This window comes from Rana temporaria, chromosome 2 (assembly GCF_905171775.1).
Source record: "Rana temporaria chromosome 2, aRanTem1.1, whole genome shotgun sequence".
Lineage (NCBI taxonomy): Eukaryota > Metazoa > Chordata > Amphibia > Anura > Ranidae > Rana > Rana temporaria.
In genome coordinates this window covers 442,974,947-442,994,495 of record NC_053490.1, presented here as the reverse complement: position 1 = coordinate 442,994,495, position 19,549 = coordinate 442,974,947, and the positions used below count along the sequence as shown (strand labels likewise).

Below are 19,549 nucleotides of genomic sequence, written 5' to 3'. Positions count from 1 at the left end.
AAAAAAAAAACGTTGTTTTTTTCTAGACCCTTAAAACTTCATTTTTTTAGAACCCGAAAAACGGTCGTGTGTACGCGGCATCAGGGTCATGCAGGTGGACTTGTCTATTGTTCCAACTAAGTCTTCTTACCTTCACACTAATTTCTCCCTCTCGTCACTTCCCTTTTTTACTCACCCATCCACTCTACTGCACTCTCCTTTATCATGATCTAGGTTTTGTTAGGTCACCTCTCATCATTTAAGTGCTTCTCTACTCTATTCGTGTTCAGATGTTAATCCCTCTTGCTTCCCACCAGGGTTTCCAGATGTTAAAATATTTTTTTAAGGCCTCTTGCTTTACCTAAATTGATTTTTTTTTTTTTTTTTTTTTATTCCTTGAGAATTACTGCATTCATGCTATTTACTAGGGTTGTCCCGATACCACTTTTTTAAGACCGAGTACAAGTACCGATACTTTTTTTCAAGTACTCGCCGATACCGATTACCAATACTTTTTTTCTAATGTCATGTGACAGTGGCACAGTATTTTATTTATTTTTTGTTATGTTTTTTTACGATGCTTTCTTTTTTTTTTTTTTGGGGGGGAGTGGATTTTTATTATTTTTTACAATTCATTTATTTTATATTTATTGCAATTTATTTTTATTTTTTTAACACTGTGGGGGGCTTGGGTGAGATGTCAGGGGTCTTAACAGACCCCTGACATCTCAACTTTGAGACAGAGAAAGGGACTAAGGACACAGATTCCCCTGTCCCTTTCTCTGCAGTCTCCGCTAAAATTAATGGACAGGAGACAGAGACTCCTCTCCATTCATAAACTAAAGCACCTTAATCACAGGTTACGATGTTTCAGTTATATGAATGAACAGAGTCAGTGATCACTGACTCTGTTCATTCAGAACAGTTACCTCCGCTCTCCATCCTGACGAGGACAGAGGGAGTGGAGGAGGACATGGAGGGGAAACAGAGCACAGAGGGGGACAGCAGCAGGAGGGGGGACATGCAGCATGGAGCGCCGACAGCACATCCCTCGGGGGGAGAGCAGCAGCACGGAGGACACAGTGCACGAAGGACACAGTGCACAGATGCGGACAGCAGGATCACGGAGGGGGACACACACGGAGGGGGAGAGCAGCATACACCCGCCCTCTCTGCTCAAAACCTCCGCCCGCTGACCAAGTATCAGGTCAGGCATCGGGAGCATTTGTGCGAGTACAAGTACACACACACACACACACACACACACACACACACACACAAAAAAACAACAATATATATATATATATCCCATTTTTTTTGTATAATAGTCTAAAAGACCCCAAGTCTCTCCTCTACCCTTTAAAAGTAAAAGATCACATTTTTTTTTTATCGTTCATTTCAAAGCAGAGCTCCACCCAAAAGGTGGAACTCCGCTTGTTCGCACCCTCTACCCTTCACTGCCACATTTGGTACTCTTTGTGAGCGGGTACCTGGTTTTGACAGGTACCCGCTTCCACTTCCGGGTAAGATCACCGCAGTATGATCTACGACATTCAGGCCCCCGCTGTTGCTGCACACTAATAAATAAGAATGATTCCCACACCAGTTCTATATTTGCAAAGCTTTGGAGGTAAAACTGACAAAGTGACAGCTGAGGTTCCAGGGGCAGCAAACTATTCAAAAGTCATTCAGACTAATTGCAGTAGGCTACAAATAATTGGAATTCAATCGGAAATTGAATATGATTTTACATTTTGACCTTCGATCCTTTACCTGCAGTAATAACAAGTCAGGTCACCCGGCAGATACCTTTTGCAGTATACTGTATGTGTGTTTTGACACACAATAAAATCTCTTTGTTTCTTTAGGCTATTGGTGCTCGCAATCTGTTGAAATCCATCTCTAAACAACGAGAAGCACAGCAACAGCAACTACATGCATTAATAGCAGAGAAGAAGATGCAACTAGAAAGGTGAGATATCGGAGCTATTTTATCACTAGTTTTGTTGTAACGATGTATTGTAAGTGCCAGGCGAACACCATAATGATGGGTGATTGGTGATCAGAATATATATATTGTTATAACAGCAAATCGTATGTTCTGGGTGGCGGCAAAGTCTTCCACAAGTGATATATGTCCGTTAAAGGATAAGTTTACTTTAAAAAATAAAATAAAAATGAATGCACGTTTTTTTTACGGGTAAAAAAAAGTGCGGTTGCTATTTATTTTATTATTATTTTTTATTTTTATTTTATTTATAGCCTGTACAGCATTGCACCCACAATCAGCAGATCACAGGTGCCATGCAGGACTCCTCCAGACCAGTGTTTCTCAAATCCAGTCCTCCAAGGTGCCCCAGCAGGTCATGCTTTCAGGATTTCTATTATTTTGCACAGATGATTTGATCAGTTTCACTGCCTTAGTAATTACCACAGCTGTTTCATCTGAGGGAAATCCTAAATAACTTTCTTTACTTTAGTGCAGTCCTCCTTCACTTACCTCATCCTTCCATTTTGCTTTTAAATGTCCTTATTTCTTCTGAGAGATCCTCACTTCCTGTTCTTCTGTCTGTAACTCCACACAGTAATGCAAGGCTCTCTCCCTGGTGTGGAGTGTCATGCTCGCCCCCTCCCTTGGACTAAAGGAGAGTCAGGACGCCCACTAACGCACAGCTCCTTTCTCTGTCTGCAACGTAGAGTGTCCTGACTCTCCTGCAGTCCAAGGGAGGGGGAGAGCACGACACTCCACACCAGGAAGAAAGCCTTGCATTACTGTGTGGAGTTACAGACAGAAGAACAGGAAGTGAGGATTTCTCAGAAGAAATAAGGACATTTAAAAGCAAAAATCGAAGGATGAGGTAAGTGAAGGAGAACTGCACTAAGGTAAAGGAAGCTATTTAGGATTTTTTTTATTACCTTTACAACCCTTTTTAAAGGGGTTGTAAAGGTTCGTTTTTTTATTTTCTAAATAGGTTCCTTTTAAGCTAGTGCATTGTTGGTTCACTTACCTTTTTCCTTCGATTTTTTCCTTCTAAATGTTTTTTTTTCTTTGTCTGAATTTCTCACTTCCTGTTCCTCTTCGGTAAGCTGTTCTGGCTGACTAACCCCCAGCCAGAATAGCTTGGATAATGGGGGCAAGCTTACTGAGGAGGAACAGGAAGTGAAAATTCAGACAAAGGGGGAAAAAAACATTTAGAAGGGAAATCGAAGGAAAAGGTAGGTGAACCAACAATGCATTAGCATAGCAGGGATATGCAATTAGCGGACCTCCAGATGTTGCAAAACTACAAGTCCCATCATGCCTCTGACTCTGGTGTCATTCTTGTGGCTGTCAGAGTCTTGCTATGCCTCATGGGAATTGTAGTTCTGCAACAGCTGGAGGTCCGCTAATTGCTTATCTCCGGCATAAAGGAATCGATTTAGAAAATAAAAAAACAAACCTTTACAACCCCTTTAAGGACTGGAGTTGAGAAACTCTGCTCGAAATTGTCATTGTAAGCTGTCTGCCCATACATTGTACGGACAAAGACAGAGAGACTCCATGAATGAATCAAGTGCAACACAGGTCACTGATGGTTCATTGAGAACTACAAACCAACAGCCGCAAAGACTGTCTGTACTTGTAGTTCATTGATTCGCAGGAATCATTGATGCAGCCATGTGGGCAGAGCCCTGCACTGCCGTGCTTTTCTCATAGTGACAGCTGGTACAGGGAGAAGATCCCCGGCCTGCTGTCACAGGGAGTGCGAGGAGAGTCTGCAGGATCGGGTACAGGTCACATGTTCCATCCTAAAAACAGGTGGAACGTGTAACATCTTCCTGAAGGTGAACATATTCTTTTAAGGGTGGATATTCACCTTCCAGCCTTTTCAGTCTTCTAAAGACTCTAATGCACTGGTTCTCAACCTGCCTAGTGCAGTGAATCCTTGATAACATTTCCTAAGTTGTGGGGACCCCTAACAGTAAAGTTATTTTCGTAGCGTGGGTTGTCGGCACCCAAGGCAAGACAAGTAATTTGCGTCCCTAACCCACGGACATTTGGCGCTCCCTGAGTGCCTTCCACTCGTACAGTATTAAAACCCATTATGGTACATTTTAGGATGTACCACTTTCTTTGTTCTCCTTTTTTTTCCCTTTCATCTCTCTCTATCCTAATTTCTTGTTTTTTTTCCCCTCATCCCTCTCTAGCCGTTTTTTCTTTTTCTTTTGCTTATTCTTTCTCTCCCTTTTTTTCTTTGTTCCTCCCCCTCTTTTCCTCTCCCTTCCATGTATTCTGTATTTCTATTCCTTCTTTTACTCCTTGGTGGGGGGGAACGGGATGAGTGGCAGTGCTGGGGGGAGTTCTGATCAGCCAAGGTACTCTTGATCAAGGTCATCTGCTGATCTGAGAACTGTAGTGGAGACTTTTAATGGCAACTATATTCACAGCTAGGGTTACTCACTGTGTTTCCGACTTTGTGGTGTCTCGTAGCAGTTGCACCCATGCCAAAATCAGGAGATAGGGTCTCCTCCAGCCCCTCCCACTTCCCAATCCTCAACAGTCAGCTGACCTCTAGTCTCTGCCCCCCAGCCATGCCATGAACTGAATGGGTGGCTGCAGAGAGGCTGAGTGGGCGGCCGCAGGCTCCAGGGACAGCCCTGCTGGGCGGCCGCAAAAAGTCTGGGAGAGCGGTGCGGGCTTCAAGAACAGCCCAGGATTCGGTGACCCCTGGCAAATCATCATTTGACCCCCAAAGGGGGTCCCGACCCCAGGTTGAGAACCACTGCTCTAATGGCTGATCAAAGTAATTGTGTTATTAAAACAAGTAGCACTCTGCTGGAGTCTACCAGAATAAGTGAATTGATAAAAAAAATCCAGCTGTGACCGTGTAACATCCACAGAATGCTTGTTTTTTTTTTTCCTTCTTCTAATAATGGAGAAGATGTCTTCAGCTCAGTTTCCATAGAGATCTATTATATATTGCATTATAATGTATATAAAAGTGTACTAAGGTCACTTCGCTCTTTAGTAAGTCAGGCCCTTTACCTTTTGGAAGCAGGAGTTGGGCATTATCTCCAAGGGCTTTAAAATGCTGGAATATTTAAATTTAAAAATCTTACACCCCCCCCCCCCCCAAAAAAAAAAATAAGTCAAAATGTAATATATCCCAGCTTAACAGTTCTTGTATGCGGTGGATTTGTTTTCTTTCTTATTTTTCTCTGGGCACTTGCTCTACTATATCAGGACATCAGAAATTTACAGGACTACAGGTACCGCCCTCTTCCCTCTTTGTTATGGAGAAAAGGAAAGTCTCAAACAGCTGAAATAGTATTACTGATAAGAATGCAACAGTATATTAAAGTTATTAACTCACAAGTTTTTTTTTTTTTTTTTTTTAGCGTGATCTTTTTTTATCCAATATAACATATATCAATACTTTTTTATAGTATATTTAAAGCATAACTCCACCCAAAAGGGGACGTTCTGCTTTAAGTCTACCAGCTTTGCACATCTAGCTAGTTCCGGACCGCCCACTGCATATATACTGCGGCAGGGCGGCCCAACTGTGCAAAATCACGTACTGGCACGAGATTCAGCGGGTGCGCTCCGCAGGGGCGCCCCTCCTGCTGTAATTGGACAGTGTGCAAAAGAAAGATCTTGTGTTTCAGCTAAGCTCTCTTTTTTCCTCAAGTGCATCCGTCCCCCGCACAGTTAGAAATCACTCATAGGGAACGCACTTAACCGCCCCTGGTGTTAACCCCTTCCCTGCCAGTGTGATTTCTACAGTCTTTTTTTTTTTTTTGCATTGATCACTGTATTGGTGTCACTGGTCCCCAAAAAGTGTCACTTAGTGTCAGATTTGTCTGCGGCAATGTCGCATTCCCGCTAAAATACATTTACGTTTTTGGTTGTAACATGACAATGTGGAAAATGTCAAGGGGTATGAATACTTTTTCAAGGCACTGTATGTGTTCTGTGCAGAAAAATGCAGTGTATATAATGTGAACATTGGTTCCTAACTGGCATAAGTCGTATTACAGGTTATTAAACTTGGGTTACAATGTTACTAATATTACTATGGGTAGGGGCCATCTAAGTGTGACTCACCAGCACCTGTGATTTGTGAGTAAGGTTCACACACACTGGAAAAGATTGGGCCCTGTACTGTGCACCTCCACTACTACTATACTTTCCTGATTGGCCCCCATAGCCTTGATGTGACACGCCGTACTGAGCCAAAGTAAAGCTCAAAAGGGCAGAAGGTGGAAGAGCGAGATAACCTTGTAGTAAATGCTGACCTAGTATTATTTCTGTATCTAAAAATGTTTTAAGCGCTGTTTGGTGATTTAAATGAAAGAGAAATGACGGTGCTTGTTGTGTATAAACTAAGCAAGTACACTTGCAGACATTAGGAAATGAAAATAACTGGAAGATTATTAATTTAATTGGACATATCCTTGCTATATAAGGCTGTAGCAGTCATATGTGAGAAATGGTAGAAAAGAGTATTTGTTGATATTTAATTCGTTAGGCAGCCCATATATTTAATCACACTTTTTTTTTTTTTTTTTTTTTTTTTTTTCAGCCAACAGGTTAAATGAAAAATAAAAATATATAATTCTCTCATCCACACAATCGATGTGCATGGGGGAATCCTTCCTGTTGTGCGAACATTCCCTGCCATCAGAATACAGTGATCAGTGCTGTCACCTATTGCCAGCGCCACTAATTGATTGGTGTAAACCTGACCTGGTCAGGAAATGGCTGTTCCATCCAAAAAGTTTTTTGCTGTGCCGGATTTCCGTTCCCCATATTTCTATTCCTTTATTTTGCCATTTTAAGATAACGCATATCAATAGCTTTAATAGTTCTTTACTGATGGTAACTTTGTTTTGTTGCATGTTGTTTTTTGTAATACAGATCAGATTTTCTTTTAATTTTATATTATTTGTAATGATTATTTTTTTTCTTTGCAGTTTACCTTATAATCATTTTTTATAGGGCTTAATAGTCCAAGTTTTAACACTACAGTAAAACCTTGGATTGTGAGCATAATTTGTTTCAGAAACATCCAAAGCACTTGTATATCAAAGCATTTTTTTTACAGGGTATAAAAGAGAAGAGAGGCGCCTCTAAGTGTAGCAATAAGTTGCTAAATGTTGTACCTTCATTAAATGTAACCATATTGCTACACTTAGAGGCTCCTCTATTCTCTTTTATACTCAGTTGTGACATGACACTTACTCTTATATCAAGACATTTGTTGTATATCAAGGCAAAATTTATTAAAACATTTTGCTTGTCTTGCAAAACGCTCTCAAACCAAGTTACTCTCAAACCAAGGTTTTACTGTATTCATAGAGGGAGTAAAAAGTCTAGGTTAAAGAGACGCCATTGCCTTGGCCATGCTGGGCACAATGACATTGTCTCTGCAAAGGGGCCTCCCAACCACCCCTATACTCACCTTGCCTGTGCTCCCTCACTGCTCCTGCTTTCTTCACAGCCGGCACTGAAGTCAGCAATCACGGGGAGCAGTGATCTCACTCCCTTGGTCCTAGAACAGTGCTTCAGCTTAGTGATCGAATGCCAAGCCTGAGCAATGTCACAGAGGAGGAGATCAAATGCCCCTCCATACACGTAAGTACCCGTTCCTTTTACTGGCTGTAGCACTGGAGGAGCAAGGTAAGTATAAGAGTTGGCGAGGAGTGGGGCTTTAAGGGCCCTTTCACATGTACGGACCGTATGTCCGCATTTTCATCCATCCTTTGCGAATGAAAACGGGACATACATGGGTCCCTATGTGATTACGGGTGTCGGCGGATGACCATCCGCTGACACCCGTAATTTGTCCGCCTCCGCAAAGATCCGCATTTTCGGACGGAAGAAAACCCTATTTCTTTATCGTACATCACGGGACACAGAGCGGCATTCATTACTATATGGGTTATATGGAGTACCTTCAGGTGTAGACACTGGCAATCTCAAACAGGAAATGCCCCTCCCTATATAACCCCCTCCCATAGGAGGAGTACCTCAGTTTTTCCGCCAGTGTCTTAGGTGTTAGTCATGGTTTAGCTTGCCTCCACATCCTTGGGATTAGGTGAGCTAACCGGTTCTGTCCAAAAAAGCCTCAGCGCTAAAGTGGTCAGTAACCGGACCCCAAACCCTTGGGGTATAGCCCATAATGCTTTTCTTTTTAGAGAGCTGGACCCTGGGCCCAGAACTTAGAAACCTTTGGGTGCCTAATGTTTCTGTTGCCAGAGTGCTATATGGGCCCAGGACAGTGGATCCTTCATAGGAACCCAGGGCCTGAAGGTCTAGACATCCCCACCGAGATGGGGGAAGATTGGGCCTCTTGCTTGGCAAAGTCCTGCGGCATGGAGCAGGTAAGTGAGGGGAAAACTTGCGGAACTTGGTTCTTAGCAGGTTTTTTCTGGGGGGTCACAGGGGACATGCCTAAAGTTATGCACTGCATCTGGCAAACTAGTCACATATCATAAAGATAGGATGGCTCTATATGTATTATTCCCCATAAGATGTGACCTCCCTTGTAGTGTTGGAAAAGCATTGAGTGGGGCCTGTGTGATATAAAAGTATATGTGTGTGTCAGAGAGCTGTGCTTACCTGCAAGCCTCCAGGCGATGCTCCATTCAGTCTTCCTCCTCACGGCCTGCAAAGCAGGCAAAACGCTGACCTCCTCATGGTTCCAGGCTGCAGGCTTTGCTGGAGCAGAGAGGTCCCTTCCTCCCAACCCCACCCCCCCCCTGTCGGGAGGGGCATTTCCTGTTTGAGATTGCTGGGGGGGAAGGGCGGGTCAGTGGCTTAAGGAAGGGGCGGCCCTTCCTTGTTTGTTCCATATAGCTCATTCAATACTTTGGAACTGAGGAGGAAAGACCAGAACGGCAAGCACGGGGCGCCGAGGACACACAGTGGCCAGAAAGAATATTGCAGTCTTCAGAAAGACTGTTTTCAAGCCTAGGAATAGGCTGTTTCTTTTCCATCTCATAGTTTTTCTTGCAATACTACTCAGGGGGACAGAATGTTTTTTTTCTTTCCTAGATTTGAAAAAAAAAAAAAAAGTGTCATCTAGGGGAGAGGAAGCATTTTTTTATCCCCCAAACAGGTGTTTGGGCATTTAACTATTTATAAGTCCCAGGTACCAATAAGTAGCAGGTGTACCTCGGTATTGTACCATGGCATCAAAAAACAAGGGTACAAGAGGTGGGGATTCCCCCAGAGAGTCAGAGAGTCTGAGGTCTCGGACAAAGCTATGCCGCTGCTTTCCCCACAGGGAGCCTTGGGGCCATCGGGATCTGGGGCTGGAGCTGACGCGGGTCAGTCCAACCCTAAGATGGTCACGGAGGAGGTATTGCTCACCTCTTTAAAAGAGATGCAGAAAAGCATGGGTAAAATGATAGCCGCAGCTATGCGGGGCAGTAAGCGGAATAGATCTCCGTCGCCCGAGCGCGGACCCTCAGAAGAGGAGGTCCTTTCCTCAGGGGAATTGGACGACCTCTTGGACAAGGACCAAGTAGGTTCAGGGATCGAGGATCCGGATACAGAGGAGTCTGGGGCAGTCTCCCTGAGGGAGAGCTGGTGGATTCAAGGATTGTCGGACTTGGTCCATAGGGCATTCAACTTGCCAGTACCAGATCTCCAGGTATCGACGGTTTCAGCTTTGGGCTCACTGAGGGCGCCTCAAAGCAATGCTGTGTTTCCGATCCATCCTCTATTAGAGGGAGTTTTGTTCCAAGATTGGAACAAGCCAGATAAGATCTTCTTACCACCTAAGAAGTTCTCTGTCCTATATCCTATGGAAGAAAAATTTTCCAAAAGATGGGCTACTCCTGCAGTGGACGCAGCCATCTCATGTGTTAACAAATCGTTAACATGCCCTGTAGAAAACATACAGGTGTTCAAGGATCCAGTTGATAAGCGCTTGGAAGCACTACTTAAGAACTCCTTCACTACTGCAGGGGCAGTAGTACAGCCAGCTGTGGCTGCGATTGGGGTCGCTCAAGCATTATCGGATCAATTTAAGCAGATGCTTAAACTTATTCCTGCCCAGCAGGCAGAAGAATTTTCGGATGTCCCTAAGGCCATATGTTTTACGGTAGACGCAATCAAGGATTCTATCCAGCAAGCGTCACGTTTATCGTTATCCCTTATCCATATGAGAAGACTCTTATGGTTAAAAAGCTGGGAGGCTGAGCCCCCATGCAAGAAGCTCCTGGTAGGGTTCCCCTTCCATGGAGGACGACTCTTCGGAGAAGACCTAGATAAATACATTCAGACCATTTCAAACGGCAAGAGTACTCTCTTGCCAACTAAGAAGAAGGTTCAGGGGCCTGCGTTTAAACGACAGTATTCCCCTGGGCAGGGGCCCTCTAATGCCAAGCAGTATCGACGGCCTCCTGCAAAAGCAAACTTCGGCTTCAACAGCAAATCACAAGGACAGGCTGTTAGAGGCAAAAGGCAGTGGTTTCGCAAACCAGCAAAACCAGCCCCCAAGCCAACCTTATGAAGGGGCGCCCCCACCCACGAAGGTGGGGGGAAGGCTGCGACTCTTTTCAGAGATTTGGGAAGCCAGCATTCCCGACGAGTGGGTACGGTCTTCCGTGGCCACAGGCTACAAATTAGATTTCCTAAGGTTTCCTCCTCCTCATTTCCAGAAGTCGAGGATTCCAAACGATCCGGAAAAGGGAGCCGCATTAAGATCGGCATTAGATCATCTACTTTCCCAGGAAGTAATAGTAGAGGTACCAGTCCTGGAACAGGGGCTGGGTTTCTACTCCAACCTATTCATCATCCCAAAATCCAATGGAGATGTCAGGCCAATTTTGGACCTAAAGATGGTAAATGCATATCTAAAGATCCGCTCATTTCGGATGGAATCCGTGCGGTCAGCAGCTGCCACACTCCAGAAGGACGACTTCATGGCGTCCATAGACATAAAGGATGCCTACCTTCATGTTCCAATTTATCAGCCACATCAAAGATATCTACGCTTCATGGTGGCTTCGCGTCACTTCCAATTCGTGGCGCTTCCCTTCGGGTTGGCTACGGCCCCCCGGGTGTTCACGAAGGTCCTAGCTCCGATCCTAGCCAAGCTAAGGATCCAAGGGGTCACGATCCTAGCATACCTGGACGACCTCCTAGTCATAGACCACTCGTCTCCCGGCTTGGAGCGAGCAGTGGCCCTCACGGTCCAATACCTCGAGAGGTTCGGCTGGGTCCTAAATCGAGAAAAGTCAGCTTTCCAGCCCACAAGGCAGTTGGAATATCTCGGCATGAGATTAGACACAGAACAACAAGGAGTGTTCCTACCTCTGAGGAAGGTAAAAGCCATCAAGGAATTAATCCTACTGGTTCTAAGCACTCGCATCCTACAGGCAGCCATCCTGTCAGCATGGAGCAGAAGGCCACAGGCCTTGGATATCCCGTTGCCGCTCTTATCAAGAGTCCGACAAAGTCTGTGTTGGTGGTTAGACCCTCAGAATCTACTGAAGGGGAAGTCTTTCAGCCCAGTGGCTTGGAAGATAGTGACCACAGATGCCAGCCTGACGGGCTGGGGAGCAATTTTGGATGGTTGCACTCGCCAAGGTACTTGGGCAAAGCCAGAGAAGCAGTTGCCCATCAACATCTTGGAGCTCAGAGCTGCTCGACTAGCCCTCAGGGCTTGGACGTCAAAATTGCAGGGGTTCCCGGTGAGAATTCAATCAGACAATGCCACGGCCGTGGCATACATAAATCACCAAGGGGGAACCAGGAGTCAAGCCGCTCAGAGAGAGGTGAGCTTGATTCTCCTATGGGCAGAGGCGCATGTGCCCTGCATATCGGCAATATTCATTCCAGGAGTGGACAACTTTCAGGCGGACTTCTTAAGCCGCCAGACTCTATGGCCGGGGGAATGGTCTCTGCATCCACAAGTCTTTCAAGCACTCTGCCAAAGATGGGGAGTGCCGGACGTGGATATCATGGCATCGAGACTCAACAAGAAACTAGACAGGTTCATATCCCGCTCAAGGGATCCGATGGCCTGCGGAACCGATGCGTTGGTTTGCCCTTGGCATCAGTTCAAACTTCTTTATGCGTTTCCCCCGCTCCAGTTACTACCCCGCCTGCTGCGCAGGATCCGGGTGGAACACATACCAGTCATCCTGGTAGCTCCAGCATGGCCCAGAAGGGCATGGTACTCACTCATCCTAAAGATGGTAGTGGGAGACCCTTGGACTCTTCCTCTACGGCCAGACCTGCTATCGCAAGGTCCGATCCTCCACCCTGCCTTACGGCATCTAAATTTGACGGCCTGGAAGCTGAATCCCTGATTCTCAGGGGTAGAGGTCTGTCTCAGAAAGTAGTCTCTACCCTAATCAGAGCCAGGAAACCGGTCTCTAGGGTGATTTATTACAGGGTCTGGAAGGCCTATGTAGGCTGGTGTGAGTCCAAGCGATGGCTTTCTCGCAAATTTACCATCGATAGAGTATTAAGTTTTCTCCAGCTAGGAGTGGATAAAGGATTGGCATTAAGCACAATCAAAGGACAGATTTCTGCTCTGTCAGTGTGGTTTCAGCGGCCGCTGGCCACCCACTCGCTGGTTAAGACCTTCCTTCAAGGGGTCTTACGTATTAGACCTCCAGTTAAATCCCCGCTTTGTCCGTGGGATTTAAATCTTGTTCTGTCAAGTTTACAGAAACAACCGTTTGAGCCGTTGGCTGAAATTCCTTTGGTTCTACTGACAAGGAAGTTAGTATTTTTGGTTGCCATAGTTTCCGCAAGAAGAGTTTCGGAGCTAGCGGCCTTATCCTGTAAGGAACCATATCTTGTTTTTCATAAGGACAGGGTCGTTCTCCGCCCTCATCCTTCCTTCCTACCGAAGGTCATATCCAGTTTTCATTTGAACCAGGATTTGGTATTACCATCCTTCTTCCCTAAACCTACTTCCAGAAAGGAAGGGTTGCTGCATACCTTGGATATTGTCAGGGCCATGAAGGCCTATCTTAAAGCTACAAAGAAGATCCGGAAAACAGATGTGCTGTTCATTCTACCGGATGGGCCCAAGAAGGGGCAGGCAGCTGCAAAGTCCACCATTTCTAGGTGGATTAAGCAATTAATCACTCAGGCCTACGGCTTGAAAGGGTTGCCTCCTCCAGTATCATTAAAGGCTCATTCTACTAGAGCCATGGGCGCCTCCTGGGCAGCACACCACCAGATCTCTATGGCTCAAGTTTGCAAGGCGGCAACCTGGTCTTCTGTCCACACGTTTACAAAATTCTACAAGTTGGACGTAAGAAGGAATACTGATACTGCCTTCGGGCAGGCAGTGCTGCAGGCTGCAGTTTGAGACCCTCGGATTCCGGGGGCTCCTCTTTTTTGAGTTAAATTTAAAATTTAAAATTATTTTTCTCAACTAAGTTGGATTTATTATGATTTGAGTATATCTCTAAATTAAATCCTTTTGTCTTGGAGATGTTCTCCCTCCCCTCATTGTAAGCATTGCTTTGGGACATCCCATATAGTAATGAATGCCGCTCTGTGTCCCGTGATGTACGATAAAGAAAAAGAGATTTTTAATACAGCTTACCTGTAAAATCTTTTTCTTGGAGTACATCACGGGACACAGAGCTCCCACCCCTCTTTTTTGAGGACCATTTTGGGAGGCATACTGCTTGCTACAAAACTGAGGTACTCCTCCTATGGGAGGGGGTTATATAGGGAGGGGCATTTCCTGTTTGAGATTGCCAGTGTCTACACCTGAAGGTACTCCATATAACCCATATAGTAATGAATGCCGCTCTGTGTCCCGTGATGTACTCCAAGAAAAAGATTTTACAGGTAAGCTGTATTAAAAATCTCTTTTTTTCTTCCGTCTGCCGGATCGGATGAACACGGACATACGGTCCGTGTTCATCCGATTCCCCATAGGGCAGAGCGGAGGAAAGACAGGGCGGTCCCTGCACAGTGTGCGGGGACCGCCCTGTCAGCTGCCAGCTCAGCGGGGATTTTACAGAGGATCCCCGCTGAGCTGTACGGACACGCGGAGGCGGATCATTACTGATTCGCTCCGTGTGAAAGGGCCCTAAGGATTTCACTTGCTTCTGTCTGGAGATAATTGTTGGGGTTCTGTGAGGTGACTATAGAAGGAAAAAGAGGCTATGTTGGGTAAAATCGATATCTATTTATGTCCAAAAGAAAATGCTGTAAACTGAATATTTAAGGATTTTTTTTTTCTCCACTTTAAACACTGTGTATTTTTTCCTCTATAGGTATCAGATAGAATACGAAGCTCTTTGTAAAGTAGAAGCAGAGCAGAACGAATTTATTGACCAATTCATCCTTCAGAAATAACAGTTACTGCTAATGGACTGGGGATTTTTTTTATTGGAATGTTTTTCAGAAACTTGTATCATTCCCAGTTCTTTCATGTAATGGCACCCCAGATCATTTCTGACAGCAGACCTGATTATGAGACTCTTCTTGGTCCTGTGACTTTCAAGCACTTGTCATAACCAGTTTGTACATTTTTAAAACCTACAAGCCTATTCCTGTGAAGAAATCTATTACAGACCCTGTTGTAGGGTACATTCACGTCTCTGCATTTTGGAACAGTGGTTCAAAAAAATTGTTAAATGTTTTGGTGCCTGTTCTATCAGACGTCACCTTCCATAAGTATGACCACGTAGCAACAACCCGCTCTCATGCAGGGGGGTGAATGTGGCCTTCATTTCAGGAGCTGCTGACCTCTATCTATGAGGTACATTCATGGAAATGGGCATTTTATTAATTTAATGCATTTTAACACGTGTCTTCCAAAGTTACTACCTCCCATTCTGTATGTAATCTGAAGAAATTATAACACATGTACATTTCAATTTACATAAAATACCATTCATCCAACTCCAAGAGGGATATACTGGAAACCACACCTAATCTGCACCAAGTAGGAACACAAATGCGGTGCAGGTGGCATACTGACATCGGGTACAGAACGTTGGTGCACTTTAGGGGCAGCTGAACGTGCATTAAACCAGCCTAAGCTCAGAAACGTCTGTTTTTAGACATACCGTAATTGTGTTTTATTTATTTTTTATTAAGTAATGCAACAACCCATAGCAACCAATCGGAATTTACTTTTATAGATCTGACCTCTGTAAGCTGAAATCCTATTGGTTGTTATGAGTTACTGTGTTTAGTGGTGTCATCCACAGTAAGTATTTAAGTACATTTCAATTTATTTTAACCAATATGCATTGATGTAAGTAATTTTGAGGCCAGGGGGTACATACTGGTTTAATTGCCACTCGTGGTAAGGCAGGTATTGTGTTTACACTATTTTTTTTTTTTTTTTTAGCATTTCATACCCAAAATAATTCTAACATTTCACATATTTAATGAGGCTATTCTCTGGTTAACACATTTTTTAGTAATTGGTAAAACCACCCCATGGATACTTGCGCCCAGCTCTACCCAAAAGGCACCAGCCCCGGTGTTGCTCCCCTATCACGTGGTTCAGGGGCCTTCTTAGGGTTGCCACCTCATCCCTTTAAAACAGAACACATATGAATTACACAGGTTCTGTGGCTGATTAAGGTGGTAATTGAACTCAAGTGGAGCCTTATCTAAATTAAATTAGCCTCAGAACCTGTGTAATTCATATGTGTTCTGTTTTAAAGGGATGAGGTGGCAACCCTAGGCCTTCTACATCTTTTAGTCTTAAGATGGATCCATAAAGCACGCCTGGTTGTCAAAGTCATTGCTTGCATTGAAAGACAAGCCATGGGATAGCCTTCTAAATGGTGGTTCAAAACCAATGCTACAGGAGGGGCAAAGCGGCGTGCCACATGTCAAGCAAACAAACCGCAAAGCAGGAACATCTCCAAGTCCATTGTTTTGGATCTTCTGAAATAGGTTCTATGAAGATCCTTATCCACAAGGAGAAGAGTTTTCATCATCATTCTGATATCTCACATTTCTGGTACATTTTAATTGGAATGTTATACAAGATCCCTGCTGAAAGCTTTTTGCTGGTGATTTCCAAAAAGATGGAAATAAAATCTGCTCACTAATGGGGCTCTTTCCTTGTAGTTCCAACTTGAGTCGGCCGTGCTTAATTGCTACATGAGCTATTTTTAAGTTTATGTCAAATAAAAAATAAAAACATATCTTGTATATATCTGGAGTGAATGCACATTTTATCTCTTGAAACACACTGCAAGTACAAAAAAAAAAAAAACTGTTAGCACACAAATGAATTTTGGGAAAGCCTGGGATCTGTGCACGCTTCCCGCACTGCATTTAAATCGCACTGCCCTTGCGATCTGCAGTGGGTGTCCATGCAATGTTAACGACACCCCAAACGCAGATTGCATGGTACAAAACAACCATGCAATGCGCTTCAAAAATTGCTGCACGCATGACTTTGGGCCTATTTAAAATGAATAGGCTCAAATTGCACTGCACTGAATCACATGTGAATTGAACAGGAGGGTGGTGCGGCTCCTGTGTGATTCATATGCCGTTAATCTGTGAACCAAGCTTAATGTGACAGAAATATAGTTTGCTCCTACCTTCTTCTGACATAACACAGCTCTGATCTCCTAAGCACGTGGTGTCAGCCCTGCCTACTTCATTGCTGATGAATTACAAAGAACACAGACCTCTCCTTGTGCACAGGAAGTTATCAGCAAACTAGATTTCTGGCAAAGTCATCAGGAATTGTTTGCACTTATTGACCAGAAAAGTCTTTAAATGGTATATTTAGCAGACCTAAAGGAAGCAAGTGTGAGAAGTTCATTGTTAGACTTTAAATACATGAAGTCCAATTTGATTACCTTTCTTATTAATATAGCCACAAAACCCCTTTATGACTTCCCAACACATATGTGTGGCAGCAAAAGGGTGTGCATTAATGCCCACACATTGCATATAAGCATTATTGGGCAGCTGATGTTTTTGTTCTTACTGTGCTCTCTCAGCACAAAGGATGAACTGTTGAAGACCGCTCTTAAGCCTCATACACACGATCCGATTTTCCGACGGGAATTTTGTGTTGACAGCCTGTTGGCCGAAAATCGTACTGTTTGTACGCTCCATAAGACAATTGTCAGATTTCCCATGGACAAATGTCGGATGGCAGGCTTATCAATTTTCCATGGACAAAAACACGACATTAGCAGAAGGTGCCCGAAGGGTGGCGCTCAAGAGCTGAAATTTGATGTAGTACGTCACTACGTTCATGTTTGTTGGCCGACAATTGTGTGCCGTTTAGTATGCAAAACAAGTTCATGGCCAACGCCCTTCGGACAAAAGTCTGACGCTTTGTCTGCAGAAAATCCGATTGTGTGTACGAGCTTAAGTCTGGGCTAAAGATCGGTAGATGGCGGGACTGGCTTTCGATCATATGAATTGTGACCTTAGTCACATGATCGCTGATCCTTCCCAGCCCTTGGAGGTTCCAAACAATTTAAAGGGTTTTCAGGAAGGAGTTAAAATATAAGTGAGAATTCTGAGAGTGTTAAGAGAGTGGAGTTTATTATTCCCCAAAGAGAAAAGGTATTTTGCTGTAATCAACAGCGACCACAAATACGTTTTTGATAACCGTTTTTGCTTTACTGTTGCTAGCTGACCTGTGATTAGTTGTTTTAGATTACTGTCAATTACCGCTGTCTGCATTGTTATTACATAGTCTTGTGCATTAGCAGAGTTGAGTGACAATATTTTTGTGCATAGCTGTCTTGTTGGTAATCTATATGTTCATTTCATCATCCATTTTCATTAGTATGAACAGCATTGTGTCAGGCCCCGTACACACGTCCGAGAAACTTGACGGGCAAAACACATCATTTTGCTCGTCTAGTTCCTTGTGAAGCCGCCGAGGATCTCGGCAAAACAAATTTTCCCATTGACTAACGAGGAAATAGAGAACATGTTCTCTATTTGACCCGACGAGATCCTCGACGGTTTCCTCGGCGAAAAGTGTACACACGACCGGTTTTCTCGACAGAATACGTCTCCCATCGAGTTTCTGACTGAATTCTGCAGAGAAAACCGGTCGTGTGTACGGGGCCTCACAGTTGATATTTATATACAGCTGAAGTAATATCTTGTTTGTGTATATTTTCTCTAGGAAAAATATAACAGGATGTCAAGAAAATGCACACAAGGGGGGGTTATTTACGAAAGGCAAATCCACTTTGCACTACAAGTGCACTTGAAATTGCACTGAAAGTGCAGTCGCTGTAAATCTGAGGGGTAGATCGGAAATGAGGGGAAGCTCTGCTGATTTTATCATCCAATCATATGCAAGCTAAAATATTGTTTTTTATTTTCCTTGCATTTTCCCCTCGGATCTTCAGCGACTGCACTTCCAAGTGCAATTTCAAGTGCACTTTGCATTTGTAGTGCAAAGTAAATTTGCCATTAGTGACTTACCCCCAATGAGTATGAATTACTAAAACTGGCGCACACAGAATCTGGTGCAGCTGTGCATGGTAACTTATCAGCTTCTAACTTCAACTTGTTCAATTAAGCTTTGACAATGAGCCCACAATTGCCGGCAACTACGAATCGGAGCGACACCAACTTTTTGCGGCGCCTCACTGATTCACAAAAGTAGTTCCTGCACTACTTTTGGGGGCGATTTCAATAGACGTCTGTGCATGAAACCCGCAGAGATGTCTCTCAAACTGTCCCGAAGTCGCATTGAAATGCCCGTTTGGAATCATGTGTGAACTCGCACGATTTCAAACCTACGTTCAGTGTGAATGAGGGCTAAAACCTTGAACCTGATTGGTTACTGTGCACAGTTTTGGTAAATCGACCCCCTATGCGTGTGTTTTCACTTATATTGATCATTTCAAAGGAATAAAAACAGAAAGTAACATCTAGACAAAGTCAGTCCAATGATGGCATAAAAATATACTTACCCTGATTCGGTTCAATCGTCCTGTGTGAGTGGTTGCATTTTCTAATAGAGTGCCTTAAGTATTTTATTTGCTTGGATTTTTAAAAGTGCATCAATTAAAAAAAAATGAAATTTTGTTTTGGCTAATGTGTCCTTTTTATTTTTATTATTATTATTATTATTATTTACCCACTTAAGTACCAGCCTGTATAATAAACCTCTTCATTTCCAAGCTGTTTTTTTTATTTCTCTGTTCTGTGATGGTTTGACTGACAGTTACTTGGTCATTCAGTTCTGTACCCAAATAAATTGTATATAATATTATTTTTAGAGTGATAAGAGATTTTTGTTGGTGATAATTAATGAAGAACATTAATTTTTTTTTTGGAGTAGACAGATTGTTTATTGCAGAAGAAGAGTCATGCACTCTCTCCTGCAATAAAATAAACCTACCTGCAGTCTTCCCTGAAATGTGCACTGAGCTATGCATGTGCAGCTTAGTATACATTATGGTGCGTGTGTGGGAAATACTGCAGGTCGTCCCATGCCAAGCCAATCAAGATGGCCCGAGACTGCGTCCCTATCAGGAAGAAGCTGGGGTGAAGACGCTGGCGATGGACTTCACACATTGGACTACTGGGGCTAAGGTTAACATTCCAATTTAATAACCGCTATTTTTTTTTCTA

At 43.8% G+C, this 19,549-nt stretch overlaps 1 protein-coding gene across 2 annotated transcripts in view; it reads left to right on the top strand.

The window, feature by feature from the left end:
• The window catches only part of IFT20 (intraflagellar transport 20), a 32,307-nt gene extending 17,000 nt beyond the window's left edge, over positions 1 to 15,307 (top strand). For both annotated transcript variants that reach the window (XM_040338435.1, XM_040338436.1), the window contains 2 exons: positions 1,848 to 1,951; positions 14,227 to 15,307. In XM_040338435.1, the coding sequence (XP_040194369.1) occupies positions 1,848 to 1,951; positions 14,227 to 14,308 (186 nt within the window). In that variant the 3' untranslated portion in view covers positions 14,309 to 15,307. The remainder of the gene's footprint in view (positions 1 to 1,847; positions 1,952 to 14,226) is intronic.
• The last annotated feature ends 4,242 nt before the right edge of the window (positions 15,308 to 19,549 follow it).